General features: G+C 39.7%; 2 protein-coding genes across 4 annotated transcripts; both read right to left on the bottom strand.

Annotated features, from left to right (window-relative positions):
* Window positions 1–1,603: 1,603 nt before the first annotated feature.
* LOC130921202 (uncharacterized) lies at window positions 1,604–13,274 on the bottom strand. 2 transcript variants are annotated; one of them, XM_057844815.1, is made up of 3 exons: window positions 11,075–13,274; window positions 4,751–5,044; window positions 1,604–3,603 (listed from the first exon to the last, which is right to left on the bottom strand). In XM_057844815.1, the coding sequence occupies exons 1-3, from the start codon at window positions 11,118–11,120 to the stop codon at window positions 3,152–3,154; spliced, it is 792 nt and encodes a 263-aa protein (XP_057700798.1). In that variant the 5' UTR covers window positions 11,121–13,274; the 3' UTR covers window positions 1,604–3,151. The 2 variants fall into 2 exon arrangements, with proteins under 2 accessions (XP_057700798.1, XP_057700797.1); XM_057844814.1 differs by lacking the exon at window positions 11,075–13,274 and having other exon boundaries at window positions 4,751–6,385.
* A 1,323-nt stretch (window positions 13,275–14,597) lies between these two features.
* LOC130922059 (uncharacterized) lies at window positions 14,598–21,947 on the bottom strand. Of its 2 annotated transcripts, XM_057846557.1 has the most exons (3): window positions 19,614–21,947; window positions 15,695–15,988; window positions 14,598–15,522 (listed from the first exon to the last, which is right to left on the bottom strand). In XM_057846557.1, the coding sequence occupies exons 1-3, from the start codon at window positions 19,693–19,695 to the stop codon at window positions 15,074–15,076; spliced, it is 825 nt and encodes a 274-aa protein (XP_057702540.1). In that variant the 5' UTR covers window positions 19,696–21,947; the 3' UTR covers window positions 14,598–15,073. The 2 variants fall into 2 exon arrangements, with proteins under 2 accessions (XP_057702540.1, XP_057702539.1); XM_057846556.1 differs by lacking the exon at window positions 19,614–21,947 and having other exon boundaries at window positions 15,695–16,257.
* Window positions 21,948–22,001: the final 54 nt, after the last annotated feature.

The following is a 22,001-nucleotide window of genomic DNA, read 5'->3' as shown; positions in this document are numbered from 1 at the left end:
TATTGTATGACAACTGTCTTATTATCCCCTTATATATTTTCAGGTAGTTCATTCACAACGTCTGAGTGTATGTTGTCAGCAATTAGCCTAGCAATGATCTTAATTGTGGTTGTCAGCCCAAAACCCTCTAAATATATATTAAATACATCTTACCAGATATGAAATGACTACTACATAATCTGTGGTAGTCGTTTGGAGCCCAGTTTTCTCGTCGAATTGCAGCAGTCCATCTCGCTCTCCTCTCCGGGTCTCTCGGAATACGGTAAAACTTCCAAGTCTCTCCGTCTATCTTCTCTGTTTTTGCAACCGACCGCCACACACGACTTCACCATTTTGATTGTTAATGTTAACGAGCAGAAAAAACACGCCATAATAGGAGGAATTTACGAAGCGCTAATGCATTAACATGACGAGTAGACGGACAACATGGCGCGGGGGCGTGACTGTGACGTCACGTGAGTAGGGTCTATAGACGTGATTGTTGTATTGTGCCGCCATATTGTCCGTCATTGTGTGTCGGTATTGTCATTGATCGTAGATTCTAAAGGTGGGTTTACTTGCTAATTATGGAAGCCCCGGTGCTTTCAGACGCTATAAACTCATTGGATGAGTTGCATAAAAGCCGTTATTTGGAAAAGCTTCGGTCAATCCAGTCGCCAGATCCATATTTGATGCCCAAACTGATGTTTCCTCCCGTCCGGTCCCGTCCCGTGCGTCAGAGCTCATCCTGAGACCACAAAATTTCCAATCATACTCCAGTTCATGTCACGATGAGGAGTTGGGTACCCAAAATTGGCACCGGCCCGAATATAAACCGACATTTGGTCAGCTGAGCGTCACCGTTGGAAGATTTTTGGGTTCGTTTACTAGGCGGTGATTCCTTAGACAAGCAAAAAAAACACGCAGTAATAGGAGGAATGTACGTAGCGGTAATATGTAAACACGATGAGCTGACGGGCAATATGGCGGCACCAATTAGGGGGGCGGAGTTGTGACGTCACGCGATTGGGGTCTATAGTCCGGTGCGGCTTATCTATAAACAAATGCCAGTAGGTGGCGGCTTATAGTCAGTTGCGCTTTATAGTCCGAAAATTAGGCTACTTGCATCCATGGGTAAGTGGCCATTGACTGTAGAGTTACAAGTCTTGCTTCACAACAGAGAAATTTGTAGTATTTTCAGTTAGGTTAAGCATTTTGTATTGCAATGTTAAAGAGCTGTGAATAAATTCATATACTTAGCAAGTATCTGGGCTTCCAATATTACTTTGAGTCTTTTGTATTCTTTTTTTTTTTTTTGTATTTTTTTCCCCCGAAATTCTTACATTGTATTCAATATGGTCGTAAAAAAGTCTTACATTTGGCTTGTTGAAACCTGCAGAGACCCTGAATCCTTCACATAGAGCACCTCCGCCAGCCTTTTACAATTCCAACCAACTTCCCCTCCGACGCTGGTTCTACGCAGGGGCAATAGTGGGCAGTGCTCCCTCAAATAAATGTTTTGCCCCCTCACATCAAAATTTTACAAGTTCAGAAAGCGCATTTTTAATATACTCACAAAATGAATACATTACAAATTGCTATATTAATCTGCAGTAGTGGAGAAAAAAAAATCTGCCGAAAAGGGGACACGAAGACTATAGACAACCCCTAGCAAAAAGTATGGAATCACCAGTCTTGGATGAGCACTCACTCAGACATTTTATCATGTAGAACAAATTCTGATAAAAAGTTTGAAAAAATAATGAATTAGTTCAAAAGTTTGTCTCTCTAGCATTCAGAAACACTAAAAGAAATGAATAAAAAAAACATTGTGGTGGTCAGTAAATGTTACTTTTATAGAGCAAGTGCAGCGAAATATATATGGAATCACTCCATTCTGAGGGGAAAAAAATGGAATCATGAGAAACAAAGAAATAACAATCAAAACATCTCTAGTATTTAGTAGCACCACCTCTGGCTTTTATGACAGCTTGCAGTCTCTGAGGCATGGACTTGATGAGTATTCTTCATCCATTTGGTGCCAACTCTCTTCGATTGCAGTTGCCAGATCATCCTTGCAGGTCGGAGCCTTGCTGTGGACCATTTTTTTCAAATTCCACCACAGGTTTTCAATAGGGTTGAGATCTGGGCTGTTTGCAGGCCATGACAATGAATGGATGAGTCTTTCTCCAAGGAATACTGAAACTGTTTTACCTCTGTGGCATTATGCATTGTCATCTTGGAAAATGACAAACATTTTCAATTGAAGGGATAAGAAAGCTGTCTAGAATTTCATTGTAAACCTGTGAATTAATTGAAGATTTAACCACAGCCATGTCCCCAGTGCCTTTGCCTGAAATGCAGCCCCATATCATCAAGCACTGAGGGAATTTTGATGTTTTCTTCAGACAGTTGTCTTTGTAAATCTCACTGGAACAGCACCAAACAAAAGATCCAGCATCATCACCTTGTCCAATGCAGATTCTTGACTCTTGACACCTTGTCCAATGCAGATTCTCGACTCTTGACAAAACTATACCAGCAGGAGGTTAGTCCTCAGGTGGGACTTCCAAGTTGGACAGGTCTAAAGGTAGAGGCCTGACTAAGTACACTTCTCTAGATTGGGGTTGGACACAGCTAAGAACCCAATTCAATAATGAAAATGCTGTTACTATAAGCACTCAGTACATATGATGCCCCCTCACACATCCTTGCATACATCCCTGTTCCCCACTAAAACCCAGACACACAAGAAGGGTTCTTAAAAGAATCTGAAGAAGTAGAAGACCAAAACCTAAACGACAAAGAATTGGAAGACAAAATATTACATGAATTAAGGTGAAAAATACAGTACAATCAGTACATTTTACTGGTGTAATTTTCATCTGCAGTTTAACAATCATGTACTTCGTTATATCATTTTGGTGACTCTGTCCAAATGTCCTTTCAGCTTTGGTTTGTGGGACTGCCTTCTCCCAGTTTTAGACATTTCGCAACAATTAGAATCCCGGTTTCATCCTTTTTCTAACATTCTTCATTTTCAAAAGATTTCCATCAACAGAAAGCTTGCTAAACACAAAAAGAGCAATTGCAAAAAAGGCGTTTGAAAACGAATCAATCAAGCCATTCCTAAATCCTGCTGTAAATCTGGGGTAGGAAACGACTGCCCTCATTATTGGCTGTCGGTAGTCCGGCCCGCGTTTCTTCTGGACTTCACCCTGACTTCAATAGCGAGTGCGCTAATGACGACGAGCATCAAAACGGCGGCGATCACCCGGACGATGTTGACCAGTTGCGTGTGGCCGGGCGGCGTCGCCTTGGGACCGCTTGCGTTCACTGCCATGGCAATGGGCGAGTACTGGGCCTGGACTACCACTATGTTGTGTTTCACATATTGGCAGGTGTATGTGCTGTGACGGTTGGTAGGAAGTACTTTTAAAGTGGACTCATAGCGGGACTCCACCTTTCTCTCACGATCTGGGTAAAGTGTCCTGCCTTTCTCGTCCCACCACCGTAAGCTCCCATAAGGACAATCTTGATAATACGGGCAGCTCAAAGAACACCTGAGGTATGCTTCACCATCTCCCGCCTCATCCGAGTCCTGCCGAGGAGTTGACCACGTCACTACAAGGAAGAAGCAAGAAATCACCGGGTGAGACCAAATGTTCGGAAAGTGACCGCAATGACAGGTTAACAGGGTGTTACCCCCGACTCAATAGCGCACCGCACGAATGCTATTTTTAGACCGTGATGTTGCATCGTAAAGCGGAAGTGGGACATTATAGACACGCCCTTGCATACAAACCATTATATTTCTGCTAGTTTTTTCCGGTAATCCTTTAATAACGAACATGCCGATCAAGCACTGCTGATATGGAACTTGTAGAAACGACTATAGACATTACGACATATGAAGGATGTTTTCTTCATACATTTTCTGAAACCAAAAACTCGGAGGAAAAAAATGAAGACTGGATCAACTTGCACGGACGTTTAACGTCAAAAAGGTGAAGCCATGGAGTAAACATTTTGTTGGGTTGGCATGGTCCTTCAGAGGACAAAGAGGTATGCCATTTTGATATTTTTTACATATCTTTTAGCGTGGCGTTTTGCCGTGCTGCTTCTGTCTGACAATGAATGACCTGAAAAGGATTAATATGGTATCTGACTGCCACGGTTACCTTTTCTGTTGTAAAAAAAAAAAAACAACTTTAGTAAGGGGGAAGTGTAAATTATAGAATTAAGATTTGTTATTAATGCAAAAATTAAAAGTGTTTGTTGGCTGTCACCGAGTAGCATTTGCAATCGCTATACAAAAATAGCAATGTAAATTGACCAAAAGAACGGTCAGAGACGTAAGACAGAGGATAAAATATATAAGATAGACAGGGCATATGGTGGTAAAGGATAGATGGTTGAAACAAAAAAGTGGCGTAAGAAAAAAAGTGTCGATAAAAATGCATGTTCTACATCTTTGCCAGTGAATTTGGCACCAGGGACATCATTTTCGGACAGAATTGGTAGGTTTAGCTCTGTTAACATCTCATTCGTACACTATTTCCATTAATTTACTCTTGCGGACAATGGGACAATGGGAACTTGTCCCCCCCCCTTAGCAACAGTAACTAATGTCATGAATATTAATGAGCGGAAGTGACGTGTAGCGTGCGGTACGTCATTGAGAGTAGAGTAGCCTTTGACGTTCTTCCCTTTGACAAAGAGGGGTCAAATCACATCTCTGTCATTGAGTAAGTTATAGCTAGCTACTCACGTGTCATCACTATCAAGAAAACCCTTAGACTCGGTTCATCCAGTTCACATGTAAAGTAACCATAATCTTCGGCCATCACCGGTTTGATGAGCAGCGAGCAGCCGTCCTTCAGGCCCAGGCGATGACTTCTTGTTGAGCTGGTTAGCACATGGCCGTCTTGCACTTCTTTTAGATATCCACCGTAGCTGTACTTACTGTACCACCAGCTTACATTGGAGCAGGACCACAGCTTGCAGGGTAGAGTGGCCACGTCGCCCACTCCGGCGTACACAAACACGTCGTTTCCGCTAATGACTGCAAGATACCAGCGTAGGGAAAGAAGAACCGTTACACACACAATGGTGTCATAGCTGTAGCTCGCTGCTAATGCTGTTAGCATATCACGAGCAATATAGCTAAGATCACTGGTATAGTATCTCTGATGTAATAACTCTCTTTCAGTTAATATTCTTTTAACGCTTTCATGCATGAATTATGATTTTTAAAATTTTTCACAGATCACTCTTTGGCTGCAATTGACGGCATTTTGATTTGTGCCAAATAACAAATTAAAGCAAGGGCGTAGGTTTGCATAAGGACAGTAGGGACCAGAGGTGGGTAGTTATGTGTTACATGTACTCCGTTACATTTACTCGGGTAACTTTTTGAGAAAAATGTTCTTCTAAGAGTAGTTTTATTAAGCTTTACTTTTACTGTACTTGAGTAATTTGTGAAGAAAAAAATGCTACTTTTACTCCGCTACTTAACGTAACATTTTTCCTCTTTTTTCTACATATTAGATTATTCTGTTTGCCAGCGATACCAAGAGTAGCGCTACTAATTTCATAAATGAGACTTCGCAACAATAATCACATGACTCCATTACACCCATCAAACGCAAGCTTGTTGTTCTATGATCACGCCAGCCTGTTCAATCACGTGGCGTCTTTCAAGCACTGTAAAAAAATAAAGTACAGTGGTACCTCTACATTAGGGCTGTCAAAATTATCGCGTTAACGGGCGGTAATTAATTTTTTAAATTAATCACTTTAAAATATTTGACGCAATTAACGCACATGCGTCGCTCGGATTTAAATGACAGCAGTGTAATGTCCGCTTGTTACTTGTTACCTGTTTTTTGTTGTTTGGCGTCCTCTGCTGGCCCTTGGGTCCAAAAGATTTTAAGGGTGGCGGAGTGATCATGGTGTAATGACATCAACAATGGCAAGCTATTAGTTCATTTTTTGATTGAAAATTTTACAAATTTTAATAAAACGAAAACATTAAGAGGGGTTTAAATATAAATTTTCTATAACTTGTACTAACATTTATCTTTTGAGAACTACAAGTTTTTCTATCCATGGATCGCTTTAAGAGAATGTTAATAATGTTAATGGCATCTTGTTGATTTTTTGTTATAATAAACAAATACAGCACTTATGTACCGTATGTTGAATGTATATATCCGTCTTGTGTCTTATCTTTTCATTCCAACAATAATTTACAGAAAAATATGGCATATTTTATCGAGGGTTTGAATTGCGATTAATTACGATTAATTTATTTTTAAGCTGTAATTAACTCGATTAAAAATTTTAATCGTTTGACAGCCCTACTCTACATATGAAGTTAATTTGTTCCTGGACCTTGTTTGTAAGTCGAAATGGTTGTATGTCAAGCAGGATTTTTCCATAAAAATACATTATAATTCCATTAATTCGTTCCACAGCCTGAAAACCTACACTAAATCCTTAATAAATACTGCTGGTACTATTACAAATAGCAGTTACACAGAACAAAACAAATTATAAATAAAAATAATAATAACAATAATAATTTCTGTAACAATGTAACGAATCTGGTTCTAATGTGGCGGATGTGTTTTCCGTGATGTACCGGAACGCACCGCGTGGCTGACATTACAGAGAGAGAGAGATGTGCATTAGTTTTTACTGACACTTTTCATGTTCTGTTGTCGGTGTCAGCTGTGGCGGATAGTAGGCGTGTTGTGTTGCACACGTTTTGATATACAGTAATTTCTGGACTATAAGGCGCACCTGACTATAAGCCGCCACCCACCAAATTTGACATGAAAACAGCATTTGTTCATAGATAAGCCGCACTGGACAATAAGCTGCAGCTGTCCTCACTGTATTATGAGATATTTACACCAAAAGATATGAATTGGTAAAACTTTATTTGACAGCGGCATCATTAGACTGTCATAAGACCAAATGAACCACCATAAAGCTTTGAACCAAATGGCTGCAAAGCTTCATTGCTTCAAGAAGCTTCATTTGGCCATCACTGCTCCCTTGGGGGGAGACAGTCAACCTCTGCTCCCACCTGCTGTCAACACTATTGTCATCCAATGGGCCTCCTAGCATGCATTGTAGCACTACAAATGTAAATAATAAAAATTCATGTTCTGTGCTAATTATTTCTTCAGTTACTGTTCCAGTTGTTTCATTAATTGCTAGCTCTAGTATTTGGTAAAACTTTGACAGTGGCGCGATAAAACTGTCATAAGACCATCATAATTATGACATGACACTGCCATGAGCATTGACATCATGACAGATGTCATTTTGTGTCATCCAGAAAGTTATCTCTCTTTTGAATTGATGCAAAAGATCCGAGTTGGACATAAATGGAGTGTTGATGACATAATTTGCCAGATGATACTAAATGACATCTGTCATAAGCATTCATTAACGGCCATGATAGTGTCATAATCATGTGATAATTATGACGGTCGTATGGCAATTTTATGACGCCATACTCAAATAAAGTGTTACCTATTGACTGAAACAAATCAAGAAATAAGCCGCACTGGACTATAAGCCGCAGGATTCAAAATGAGGGAAAAAAGTAGCGGCTTACAGTCCGAAAATTACTGTAAATGTTTTTTAAAAAACTGACGAAGCTGGCGATTTCTTTGGCGATGTTACAGCAATAATAATTATCACCTTAACATATAAAGACTGCGAACGGAAGTTGGAGGAGGACCGTTGAGATCGCAGACATTCCACGGCCGTATTGTTGAGCCAGTTTATGGATGCGCACACCATGCTCATATTTATCATTTCCATCTTCATTTCAATGGTAAGCGTCACTATTTTCCTTTTTTCACCACCTGCATTAACCTTGGAGTCCTTGTTGATTTCTCTCACAAGAAAATCCGTCAAAACAAAAAACTAGGGCGCTGTCATAAATCGTCGTATTTCGAGCATGTCGTTGGATGTAGAAACAAATTGCGAGTCAAATTTGAGGTTGGATGTCGAACAGATCGTGTGTCGAAGCGATCGTATGTCGAGGTACCACACTCTATTTGACATTGAGCGCTGCCCTCAACATGACTTTAAAGTGCAGCGTTAAACCTCTCGCAGTTTTTATTTGGCACTGATTGACCATGGAAAACGGGAGGTATGATCCTTTTAATTTCAGAATAGTAACGATGAAGGAACTATTCTTTATTCAAACTAGATACTATTTTCTACACTACAGGGCACTCATGCGCTTTGGACGAATATTGTTTCATTTCTGTCTTTTGTTTTCTCTCGCCGGAATTGAATGATTTTTTTTTTGTTTATTGTATTTATTTATTTTTTTGTATTTCTTTGGCTCAATGTAGTTATGTAATGGGTTATTGTACACTCATAGGCGGATCTACTATTCAGGCGAAGTAGACGATCGCCTTAGGCCCCCAACCAGCTGCCCTTGCCCCAACCAGCAACGGCTTGGGCCACCGGAGCCAGCAGCACCCCCAACTATTTGTCATGTATAATTATGTCAGCATACCAAACAAACAAATAACAAAACAAAAAAGAAAGCCATTTGAATGCTGCATTTATATTATCTCTACCCCCCACACACGCACTCCAATGGACTGTTCCACGACGACGGACTGAGTATCAGTCGCTTAGCCTCATTTAGCGCCGTTTAGCATCGCTTAGCTGTTCGTCAGCTTCACTTAGCTCTCCCGCGGTTTTAACGCCACTAAGCTTGCTATTTTTACAGCTCACTTGCTACTTTGCACGTCGGCTATCGTTTATTTCGAACACATGAGTGAACATGCTCTCCATGAGAGCCAAAGTGCAGTGAGGGAGAAGTTGAGAACAGGCCTTTAATGGCTCTTTTAACTTTTTTCTTCTTCTTCACACCGAACATAAAATACACGGCAGCACACCCTGTGGCGAAACAATGTAGTACAGTTCCAATCAGTCATACAATAACACTCAACAGCTGGTTAACAGCAAAAGCACATCAAGTTCGTCATATAAATAATGATTTCTGGAGTTATCCCACATACCTCAGAATTAATATTATAATATGTTGAGTAAATACTACATAATACAGATTCTACACTAAGAATAGCTTTCAAATGACACTCTTCATGACAAATATGTTTGGCAATGAATAATTATAATTAGGTTTGTTGTTTTTTTGCTCCCGATCCAATCCCGATCGTTTTAGTTTGAGTATCTGCCAATCCCGATATCTCCCGATCCGATTGCTTTTTTTTGCTCCCGATTCAATTCCAATCATTCCCGATAATTTTTCCCGATCATATACATTTTGGCAATGCATTAAGAAAAAAAATGAAGAAAACTCGGACGAATATATACATTCAACATACAGTACATAAGTACTGTATTTGTTTATTATGACAATAAATCCTCAAGATGGCATTTACATTATTAACATTCTTTCTGTGAGAGGGATCCACGGATAAAAAGACTTGTGACTTTGTATATTGTGACTAAATATTGCCATCTTGTGTATTTGTTGAGCTTTCAATAAATTATACTGTAGCCATGCCCAAATGCATGATGGGAAGTGGAACCATGACTGTGCGTAGTGCTACCAATTGATACATCTTCTCTGCGTTGGGAAATAATATAAGGTGTTAAGAAAAAGATCAATTGCTACCTTGCTTCCCCACATTGCTTCCCATGATATTTCTAATCGTAGGGAGAGGGATTGTAAGGCTTTAGCCAAGTAAAGAAAGGCTCCAAAGCCTGCCAAAATTCACTCTACTCATTTTACGCGGCCTTTTATCTCTTTATATAGGTAAAACGGCGCCATTACAGATTGAGCGCGACAATGCGTGAGTGAGTCGTGCAGCGCATGCATTAATTGCGTTAAATATTTTAACGTGATACATTTTATAAAAAATTAACTACCGCCGTTATCGGGATAAATTTGATAACCCTACCTTAAGCCTAAACGAAAGACTCTGGATGAGTGTAACATATTATGTCTGTAAAGTTAAATAAAATTAGAAAACGATGTAATAAAAAAAAAAAAAAAAAAAAAAAATTAATTATGTTAAAAAAATATTTTTTTTTAATTAAAAATTTTAAAAAGGCATGGCCGATATTTTTTGCCGATTCCGATACTTTGAAAATGGCGTGATCGGACCCAATCGATCGCCATCCCGATATATATATAATAGTATACTAGTACTAATAGTATAGTATACTATAATAATATTGCTAGAATTTTTTTAAAAGAATTGTTTTGAATAATGTTGGAAAGGCAAAGTCAGTGTTCTGTTTACTTTCCATACTTTTGCACTAGTAAATGCTGTCAGCATTTCACCTCATTGTTTATTTGTGATTAATTATTGTTATTTACATGATTATTTGTACTTTATTAAAGAATTTAAGTGCTCCAAAATAGTTCTGTGAATTAGTAAGCGTCAACAAAAATGTCATTGCTAAATGAGTAAAAAAAAGAAAATTATTAGATTAGTCGATTAATCGTAAAACTAGTCGGCTGACTAATCAGGAGAAAATTTGTCGTTTAGGACAGCCCTAGTGTACCAGAACATATTTCCTCCACAACCTTCTCACCTTTTTAACCCCTGACCCATTAAGAGGGCCCCTGGATATGTTCGCCTTAGGCCCCAAAATTGCCAAGTCCGCCACTGTTTACACTATCATTATAACAACAGTACTTAAGTAAAATGTTTGGCTACTCTACCCACCTCTGGTAGGGACATAACACTAGCAACTTTTCAGGATGCTCAAATTGTCCCCACCAACTTTTAAGCGACCATATTTGCATTATATAAAAAGTTCAGTTAAATAGGTCATTTAGATTGTCTTCCCATATGTTGTACAGGATAAAATTGACCCTACCATTATTAAGTGAATATTTTTTTCATGATGTTCAGACTTACTTTTACCCATTTTCCTTGCTGAATGTGCCCTACGCCCTTGGATTACAACCACCCAAAGGACTTCAATCAGTTGACTACCAAAGTCCTTCCGACACTGACATTATAAACTTTCACCTTGAAATTATAATAAAGGAATGATATAGACAAAAGTAGATTACCTTCAAATTGAAGCAGAAAAATAAGAATCAATCCCTGCATGATCATCTTGACCGAATAAGTCCAGCGTTAGATTCTTTTCATTTCCTCTTTTGGTGACATAGTAATATGCAAAACCCACTGAAAAACGTCAGCCCAGTTGGATTTCATCATATCTATTTTTGTACGTTCAATCTTTTTTTTTTAAAGAACTTGTTGAACAATCCTCGATATATAGAGCACCGTCCTCAACCATTTTACAATTCCAATCTTTCTCCCTTAAATCCCGAATCACAATCAGAAGACCAAAAATGACAAGAATTATAATAGGAAAAATGCCAGGAACATGACGCGACCAATAAAAAGAGGAACAATCCCAAATAGTTGATGAGAAATCCGCTTCCTTCTTGCTGTTGCAATACACAAATTTTAAATTGTTCGCATTTGACCGGACTGGTGGGGGCTGACTGTGATCAGTCCCAATCCAAATGAATCTGATGTCTGTGGCCACAAAACATGTGAAAATGTGATTAAAGAGCATGTACCTATTTTTGCTTTGCTTCTTTATACCTGTGTTTGAGTCTATTAGCGCGCTAACAGTGTGCTCACGTTGATTAGCGAAGAGTGCACAAATGTCAGAATATTTGTCATTGATTTGTAATTCTGGACTCTGTCGTATAAATATGTCAGTATCAGTGTTGCTTTCGTCAACAATGACGATAACGAAAATATTTCGTCGACAAACATTTTTTTCGTGATGATAATGAGCTAAAAATGGGGCTCGGGAGACTAAAACATAATGAGACAAATGACAGTTTTCGTCTGATGAGACGACGAGTCAAAAATGCGACATCGTTTCTGTCATATGTTCACAATGCTTGACATTTTCATATTATACGTGGACAGAGGTGGGTTGTAACACGTTACATGCACTTCGTTACATTTACTTGAGTAACTTTTGAGAAAAATACACTTCTAAGAGTAGTTTTACTAAGCCATATTTTTACTTTTATTTAAGTAGATTTGTGAAGGAATAACGCTACTCTTACTCCGCTACTTTGGGCTACACAAGAGTCGTTTCCTCTTAATATTAGATTAATTTTTTTGCCAGCAATGACAAGAGTAGCTCTACCGATTTCACCAATCAGACATCGCAACAATAATCACATGACTCCATTACACCAATCTGACACAAGTTTGCTGTTCAGTGAGCATGCCAGCCTGTTCAATCACGTGGGGTCTTTAAAGCACCATAAAAAATGAAGCATTCGACATTTGAAAGAGCGGATTCAAACCTCATTTCCAGTTTTTATTTGGCATCGATTGACCACGGAATACCCGAGAAATTATCCTTTTACTTTTATAATAGTAACTATGAAGGAACTACTTGAAAGGTGGAAAAGAGCTATATAAGTATAACACCATTTACCATTCACAATTCAAACTAGGAACTATTTTCTCCACTAGAGGGCACTCATACTCTTTGGACGAATTATGCGTCATTTCTTTTTTTTTTTTTTTCTCTCACTTGACTTTTTTTTGTCTTTCTTTGGCTCAATGTTATTATGTAATGGCTTATTATACAGTATTATTACAATAACAGTTTATATAGATAATGTATTTCTTTGGCTTAATGTGGTTACTTTATGGGTCATAGTAAATGGTGTTATACCTGTATACCGCCTTTCCACCTTTCAAAGCGCTTTACACTACATTGCCATCCACCTACTGGTGACGAGTTGGAACAGGCAATGGATGGAGTAAGCTAGCTGGAGCACGATGGACTGGCTTGCCCCGAGTGCAGATGGAACAAGCAGAGACATAGTCCGTGACATCGTTGTGCATGCCCGGCCACCAAAACCTCTGGGAAACGAGGAAGAACGTACGGGACACACCCGGGTGGCATGCAAACTTCGAAGAGTGGCTCCACTTTGGCACTCCTGCACGCTGAGCAACTGGGACGGATAACTTGTCCGCAGGGCAGCCCCCAGGCACCCTAACACCTCGTAAGGCTTCTTCCACATGCACGATATCTAGTGCGAATTGTGCGAGTGTTGTCGGAGCATTAAAAAAGTTAACATATGAGCAAAAGTCATGTCTGCTCATTGCTGCACAACACTAGCATATGACCGTTGAACTTTGTTGTTCCGCGCAATGCTCAAAGGAGTATATTGAAACTTTTTTTTTTGAACAATTAAAGATTTGTCTGCGAACCATATGCAGCCGTCAAAAGAGCCAGATCTGGCTATTTGTAATAGTACCAGCAGTATGTATTAAGGATTTAGTGTAGGTTTTTTTGGGCTATGGAATGCATTAATGGTATTATAACTAGGGTTGTTCCGATCATGTTTTTTTGCTCCCGATCCGATCCCGATCGTTTTAGTTTGAGTATCTGCCGATCCCGCTATTTCCCGATCCGACTGCTTTTTTTTTTGCTCCCGATTCAATTCCATTCATACCTGATAATTTTTCCCAATCATATACATTTTGGCAATGCATTAAGAAAAAAATGAACAAAACTCGGACGAATATATACATTCAACGTACAGTACATAAGTACTGTATTTGTGTATTATCACAATAAATCCTCAAGATGGCATTTACATTATTAACATTCTTTCTGTGATAGGGATCCACGGATAGAAAGACTTGTGATTCTTAAAGGATAAATGTGACTTTGTATATTGTGACTAAATATTGCCATCTAGTGTATTTGTTGAGCTTTCAGTGAATGATACTGTAGCCATGTAACTGTTCTGCCCAAATGCATGATGGGAAGTGCAACCCTGACTGTGTGTAGTGGTACCAATTGATATATCTTCTCTGCGTTGGGAAATTACATAGGGCGTTAAGAAAAAGATCAATTACTACCTTTCTTCCCCACATTGCTTCCCATGATATTTTTAACTGTTGAGGAGGGATTTTAAGGCTTTAGCCAATTAAAAAAAAGGCTCCAAAGGCTGCCAAAATTCACTCTACTCATTTTACACTGCCTTTTAGCTCTTTACATAGGTAAAACGGCGCCTTTATAGATTGAACGCAACAATGCGTGAGTGAGTCGTGCAGCGCATGCGTTAATTGCATTAAATATTTTAACGTGATTAATTAAAAAAATTTTTATTACCGCCGTTAACGGGATAAATTTGACAACCCTACCTTAAGCCTAAACTAAAGACTCTGGATGAGTGTAATATTTTATGTCTGTAACGTTAAATACAATTAGAAAACGATTTAATTAAAAAAAAAAAAAATGACATGATCGGACCCGATCGATCGGCATCACATCTCTAATTATAACGTATTCTTATGGGAAAATCCAGCTCGATATACGACCATTTCGACTTACAAAAAAGAAATTAACTGAAATTAACTTCGTATGTAGAGGTACCACTGTACTTGCATCCATGGGTAAGTGGCCAGTGGCTGTAGAGTTACAGGTCTTGATTCACAACAGAAAAAATCCTACTGTTTTCAGTTAGGTAGAGCATTTTCTATTGCAATTTGAAAGTGATTTTCCTTCAAGTCTTTTGTATTTTCCCCCCGATATTGATGGGAAATAGGTCTTAAATTGTATTCAATATGGTCTTTAAAAAGTAAATTTGGCTTGTTGAAATCTGCAGAAACCCTGAGTCCTTCACATAGAGCACCATTCTCTAGCCTTTTACTCACAAAAGGGATTCTTTAAAAAATCTGAAGAAGTAGAAGACCAAAACCTAAAAGACAAAGAAATAGAAGACAAAATAATACATGAATTAAGGTTAAAAATACAGAACAAGCTGTACATTTTACTGGTGTCCATTTTCATCAGCAGTTCAACAATCATGCACTCCTTTATATCGTTTTGGTGATTCAGTCCAAATGTCCTTTCCGCTTTGGTTAGTGGGACTGCCTTCTCCCAGTTTTAGACATTTCGCAACAATTTGAATCTCAATTTTCATCTTTTTTCTAACATTCTTCATTTTCAAAAGATTGCCTTCAACAGAAATCTTGCAATCTGGGGTAGGAAGCAACTGCCCTCATTATCAGCTGTCAATAGGCTGGCCTGCGTTTCTTCTGGACTTCACCCTGACTTCAATGGCGAGTGCGCTAATGATGACGAGCATCAAAACGGCGGCGATCAATCGAACAATGTTGATGAGTTGCATGTGGCTGGGTGGTGTTACTTCAGGGCTGCTGCCGTTCACTGCCACGGCAATGGGCGAATACTGGGCATGGACTATTATTATGGTCTGGTTCACATATTGGCAGGTGTACGTGCTGTGCCGGTTGGTAGGACGTACTTTCAAAAACGACTCGTAGCGGGACTGCTCCTTTCTCTTGCGTTCTGGGTAAAGTTGCCTGCCTTCCTCGTCCAACCAGCGGAACTTCCCGGAAGGACAATCTTGATAATACGGGCAGCTGAAAGAACACCTGAGGTATGCTTCACCTTCTCCCGTCGCACCTGAGTCCCACCGAGGAGGTGACCTCGTCACTGCAAGGAAGAAGCTGGAAGTCAACGGGTGAGACCAAATGTTTGGAAAGCAACCACAATAACAGGTTAACAGTGCGTGTTGAGAGTAGAGCAGCCTTTGACATTCTTCCCTGTGACAAGGAAGGATCACACCACATCTCTGTCTCTGAATAAGTTATGGCTAGCTACTCACGTGTCATCACTATCAAGAAAATCCTTTGGCTCGGTTCATCTGGTTCACATGTAAAGTAACCAGCATCTTCGGCCATCACCGGTTTGATGAGCAGCGAGCAGCCGTCCTTCAGGCTCAGGCGATGACTTCTTATTGAGCTGGTTAGCACATAGCCGTCTTTCACTTCCTTTACATATCGACTGTAGTGGTACTTACTGTACCACCAGTTTATATTGGAGCAGGATGACAGCTTGCAGGGCACGGTGACCACGTTGCCCACTCCGGCGTACACAAACACGTCTTTTCCGCTAATGGCTGCGAGACACCAGCGTAGGGAAACAAGGATCGTTACACACACATTGGTGTCATAGCTGTAGCTAGCTGCTAATGCTGTTAGCATATCACGAGCAATATAGCTTAGCTCACTGGGATGGTATTTCTGATAATATTTAGCTTTACTTAATAACCTTCATTCGGTTGATATTCTTTTAACCTTTCCATGCAAAAATTATGACTTTTTTTTTTTTTTTACAGAGCACTCATTGGCTGCAATTGACGGTAGGCTTGCATAGGGACAGTAGGGACTAGGAGTGGTCATTGGTCAGGAAATCATTCTAGAATATTCTACAAACAACTAATAAACAGAAAAACAAGCTTCTGCTGTAAATTGGAATGACCGTCGGTGGCGGCCAATGCCAGGCAATGAGGCAATTTTGGGCTATTTAAGGTCATTTACCTGTTGATTTTCAGTTACTTCCTGTTGATTTTGGGGTATTTTACGTGCCACTTCCTGTTTATTTTGAGGTACAGAACAGGAAGTGACCTGGTAATAACCCAAAAGAGTAGGCAGTGACTCAAACTCAACAGGAAATGATCTGTAAATGCCCTGAAAATCGGACAGAATGACTGTGAATGCTCTTTTCGTTTCCGGTAGCCGATCGATCGGGTCCGATCATGTCATTTTCAAAGTATCGGAATCGGCCAAAAAAATATCGGACATGATTTTTTAAAATATATATATATTTTTTAATTAAATCATTTTCTAATTGTATTCCACGTTACAGACAAAATGTCTTACACTCATCCAGAGTCTTTAGTTTTGGCTTAAGGTAGGACTGTTAAATTTATCGTGTTAACGGCGGTAATTAATTTTTTAAAAATTAATCACGTTAAAATATTTAATGCAATTAACGATGCGCTGCACGACCCACTCACGCATTGTCGCGTTCAATCTATAAAGGCGCCGTTTTATCTATGTAAAGAGCTAAAAGGCAGTGTAAGTTGAGTGAATTTAGGCAGTCTTTGGAGCCTTTATTTAATTGACTAAAGCCTTAAAAGCCCCCTCTCAACAATAAAAAATATCGTGGGAAGCAATGTGGAGAAGAAAGGTAGTAGTTGATCTTTTTCTTAACACCATATGTTATTTCTCAACGCAGAGAAGATATATCAATTGGTGTCACTACGCACAGTCATGGTTGCACTTCCCATCATGCATTTGGGCAGAACAGTTACATTGCTACAGTATCATTTACTGAAAGCTCAACAAATACACTAGATGGCAATATTTAGTCACAATATACAAAGTCACATTTATCCTTTAAGAATTACAAGTCTTTCTATCCGTGGATCCCTATCACAGAAAGAATGTTAATAATGTAAATGCCATCTTGAGGATTTATTGTCATAATAAACAAATACAGTACTTATGTACTGTATGTTGAATGTATATATTCGTCCGAGTTTTATTCATTTTTTTCTTAATGCATTGCCAAAATGTATATGATTGGGAAAAATTATCCGGAATGATTGGAATTGAATCGGGAGCAAAAAAAAAAAAGCAATCGGATTGGGAAATAGCGGGATCGGCAGATACTCAAACTAAAACGATCGGGATCGGATCGGGAGCAAAAAAACATGATCGGAACAACCCTAGTTTCCAGTCTAAATGGATTCGGCGTCGTGCATTGTCAATGCAGCCTTAGCGTTAACTGAGACACTATTATGGTGGAAGATTTTGGTAGCAACTTGTTGGTTTCTTTTTATTTATGTATTTTTTAGACATTGACACTTTTTTAAAACGATATCTCGATTCTTGGCAGGAGCATATCGATAAACATTTGTGATACAAAGTCTCACGATATATCACCATTTCGATATTTTGTCACACCCCTAGTAGGGACATACCACTAGCAACTTTTCAGGATGCTCAAATTGTCTTTTAGGGGACCTTATTTGCATTATACAATGAGTTCAGTTATATACAGTGCTGGCCAAAATTATTGGCACCCCTGCAATTCTGTCAGTTAATGCTCAATTTCTCCCAGAAAATGATTGCAATTACAAATGCTTTGGTAGTAATATCTTCATTTATTTTGCTTGCAATGAAAAAATACGAAAAGAGAATTGAAAAAAAAATGGAATCATAATAACTCCAAAAATGGGCCAGACAAAAGTATTGGCACCCTTTGAAAAATCATGTGATGTTTCTCTAATTTGTGTAATTAACAGCACCTGTTACTTACCTGCGGCACACAACAGGTGATGGCAGTAACTAAATCACACTTGCAGCCAGTTAAAATGGATTAAAGTTGACTCAACCTCTGTACTGTGTCCTGGCGTGAACCACATTGAGCATGGAGAAAAGAAAGAAGACCAAAGAACTGTCTGAGGACTTGACAAGCAAAATTGTGAGGAAACATGGGCAATCTCAAGGCTACAAGTCCATCTCAAAAGACCTGAATGTTCCTGCGTCTACCGTGCGCATTGTCATCAATAAGTGTAAAGCCCATGGCACTCTGGCTAATCTCTCTAGATGTGGACTGAAAAGAAAAATTGATGAGAGATTTCAACAAAAGATTGTGCGGATGGTGGCTAAAGAACCTCGACAAACATCCAAACAAGTTCAAGCTGTCCTGCAGTCCGAGGGTACAACAGTGTCAACCCGTAATCCATCGGCGTCTGAATGAAGATGGACTCTATGGTAGGATACCGAGGAAGACCCACCTCTGACCCAGAGACATAAAAAATCCAGGCTTGAGTTTGCCATAACGTACATGAGAAAGCCCAAAATGTTTTGGAAGAATGTTCTCTGGTCAGATGAGACAAACGTAGAGGTTTTTGGGACAAAGCATCAACATTGAGTTTACAGGAAAAAAAATGAGGACTTCAATGAAAAGAACACAGTCCCCACATCAAACATGGCGGCGGTTCCCTGATGTTTTGGGGTTGTTTTGCTGCCTCTGGCACTGGACTGCTTGATCGTGTGCATGGTATGAAGTCTGAAGACTACCAACAATTTTTGCAGTATAATGTAGGGCCCAGTGTGAGAAAGTCGGGTCTTCCTCAGAGATCATGGGTCTTCCAGCAGGACAATGACCCAAAACACACTTCAAAAAGCACTAGGAAATGGTTTGAGAGAAAGCGCTGGAGACTTCTAAAGTGGCCAGTAATGAGTCCAGACCTGAGTCCCATAGAAAACCTGTGGAGAGATCTGAAAATGGCAGTTTGAAGAAGCCCCCGCCCTTAAATCTCAGAGACCTGGAGCAGTTGGCCAAAGAAGAATGGTCTAAAATTCCAGCAGAACATTGTAAGAAACTCATTGATGGATACCAGAAGCGGTTGTTCGCAGTTATTTCGTCTAAAGGTTGTGCTTCCAAGTGTTAGGCTGAGGGTGCCAATTATTTGTCCAGAGAAATGAAGCCCTAAACCCCATTCACCCAAATCTGTTTAGTCTTATTAATGTCCAGTCCCCAGCAAAAAGTACATGCAGGTTATGCTGTTATATCGTCCCTATTAATGTTGAGACCAAACTTACGCCCCAGAATTCAAACCACCCAAAAGACTTCAAACATTTTGGCTACCAAAGCCCTTCCGACCCTGACATTATAAACTTTCACCTTGAAATTATAATAAAGGAATAATAAAGACGAAAGTAGATTACCTTCAAATTGAAGCAGAAAAATAAGAATCAATCCCTGCATGATCATTTGGACTGGATAAGTCCAGTTTAAGATTCTTTTCATTTCCTCTTTTGATAACGTATATGCAAAACCCACTGAAAAACGTCACCCCAGTTGGATTTCATCATATCTATTAGTTGTGTGTTTAATCTTTTTTTTTTTTTTTTTTTTCCAGAACTTGTTGAACAATCCTCGATATGGAGAACCGTCCTCAACATATTTCACAGTTCCAATATTTCTCCCTAAAACTGCAAATCACAACCAAAAGACCAAAAATGACAAGAATTATAAGAATTATAATAGGAAACATTACAGGAACATGACGTGACGAATGAAAAGAGGAACAATCCCAAATAGTTGATGAGCAATCCGCTTCCTTCTTGCTGTCGTAATACTAATTTTGAATTGTTTGCATTTGACCGGACTGGTAGGGGCTGACTGCGATCAGTCCCAGTCCAAATGAATCTGATGTCTATGGCCACAAAACCGGTAAAAATGTGATTAAAGAGTGTGTGCCTATTTTCGTTTTGCTTCTTTACACCTATGTTTGAGTCGATCGACGCTTACGTGCTGCGCGCTAACAGTGTGCTGACATTGATTAGCGAAGAGTGCACTAATGTCAGAAATGTTGTCAGTGACTTATTATAGTCTGGTCTCTGTAGTATAAATTTGTTAGTATCAGTGTTGTTTTCGTTAACAATGATGGTAACGAAAATATTAGTTTTGCACGATAATGCATTTTTCTGCCGATACTGATAACCAGTCATTTCCTCCACCTTCCAGTCGATAACCGATAATGTGAAGCCAAAATTCCATTATAATGCAGTGCCCTCCATAATTATTGGCACCCCTGGAAAAGATGTGTTTTTTAGCTTCTAATATTTTTTTAAATTCAAATAATATGGGACCTTAATAGAAAAAAAGAGAATAATCCAACCTTCAGTACAAGTGCATTCATTCAGTGGGGAAAAAAATCCCACATAAAGAAAAAATTATTCGACATCAAATAATGTGTGTCACAATTATTAGCACCCCTGGTGTTTATACTTTGTACAACCCCCTTTTGCCAACAAAACAAGGTCTGGGGACTGAGATGGCCATGGTATGAGCTTGATTTTGTGTCTGGTGAACCATTTCTGTGTAGATTTGGCCATATGTTTAGGGTCATTGTCTTGCTGAAAAGCTCAATCTTGGTCTCATCTGACCAAAGCACACGGTCCCAGGCTTCAACTGGGACCGTGTGTATTTTTGTGTGAGACCAAGATTGAGCTTTTTGGCAACAAACACTATAAGTGGGTCTGGTGTGCCACGAAAGATGCGCATGCTGAAAAGCACCTCATACCCACTGTGAAGTATGGGGGTGGGTCAGTGATGTTGTTGGGCTGTTTCGCTTCCAGAGGCCCTGGGAACCTTGTTAGGGTGCATGGCATCATGAATGCTTTGAAATACCAGGACATTTTAAATCAGAATGTGTTGCCCTCTGCCCGAAAGCTGAAGATGGGTCGTCACTGGGTCTTTCAGCAAGACAATGACCCTCTGGTCAAGAAGTCTAGAGCAGGGGTCAGGAACCTAAGTCTCGCGAGCCATATCTGGCTCTTTTGATGAGTACATCTGACTTCCCGCCAATCCGCCATCTTAAATGTGGACTCGGCCAGCTTGCTTGACATGAACGAGCTGTGATGAGCTGATGGTGCATTCACCTATTGATTTTGGACACTTCAAACGTTCGTCGCATTAATATGCTTCAATTCATTGCCCTTTGGTGGTCCTGCCATCGTGGATTGTATGGAGATGAGCTCAGCCAGCGGAGGGACTGGCCCCTCCGACCTCAATGCCGAGTGAACAGGAGTGTATAAAAAATGTGTGGTGGAAAATGAAATCAAGAAACTGAACTGCGTGGCACCCCAAGTCACATCGGTTCTGTCAAGTCGGTTTGACTTTTATGACTTTTTCGCCAGTCAAATTGTCGCCACTTTCAGGAGAGCGAGTCTCACGATCGGCTGCCCTGAGAGGCTTAACCTGTCTCAGCCACTGATATGCACATGTCCCCCCAGTTGTGGTTTCCACTTCCAGGAAATATACACAATGCAAGACCATTTTTACATACAGTTCGTGGCTTCTAGATAGGTTTAAGTGAAAATAATGCACAGCTTTTCCTGCTGAGTGTGTATTATCATCCCAAATAGACATGTGCCGATTACCGGTTTTAAGGTATACCGTGGTATGAAAACGTCAAGGTTTCAAACCACTAAATTTTCTGTCATATCGTCCCAATGGTATTTCCATCCATCCATCCATCCATCCATCCATCCATCCATCCATCCATCCATCCATCCATCCATCCATCCATCCATCCATCCATCCATCCA

The sequence above is a fragment of the Corythoichthys intestinalis genome, chromosome 9, assembly GCF_030265065.1.
Source record: "Corythoichthys intestinalis isolate RoL2023-P3 chromosome 9, ASM3026506v1, whole genome shotgun sequence".
NCBI lineage: Eukaryota > Metazoa > Chordata > Actinopteri > Syngnathiformes > Syngnathidae > Corythoichthys > Corythoichthys intestinalis.
Note: the sequence above shows the minus strand (reverse complement) of the source record. Positions and strands in the feature narration are given on the sequence as shown.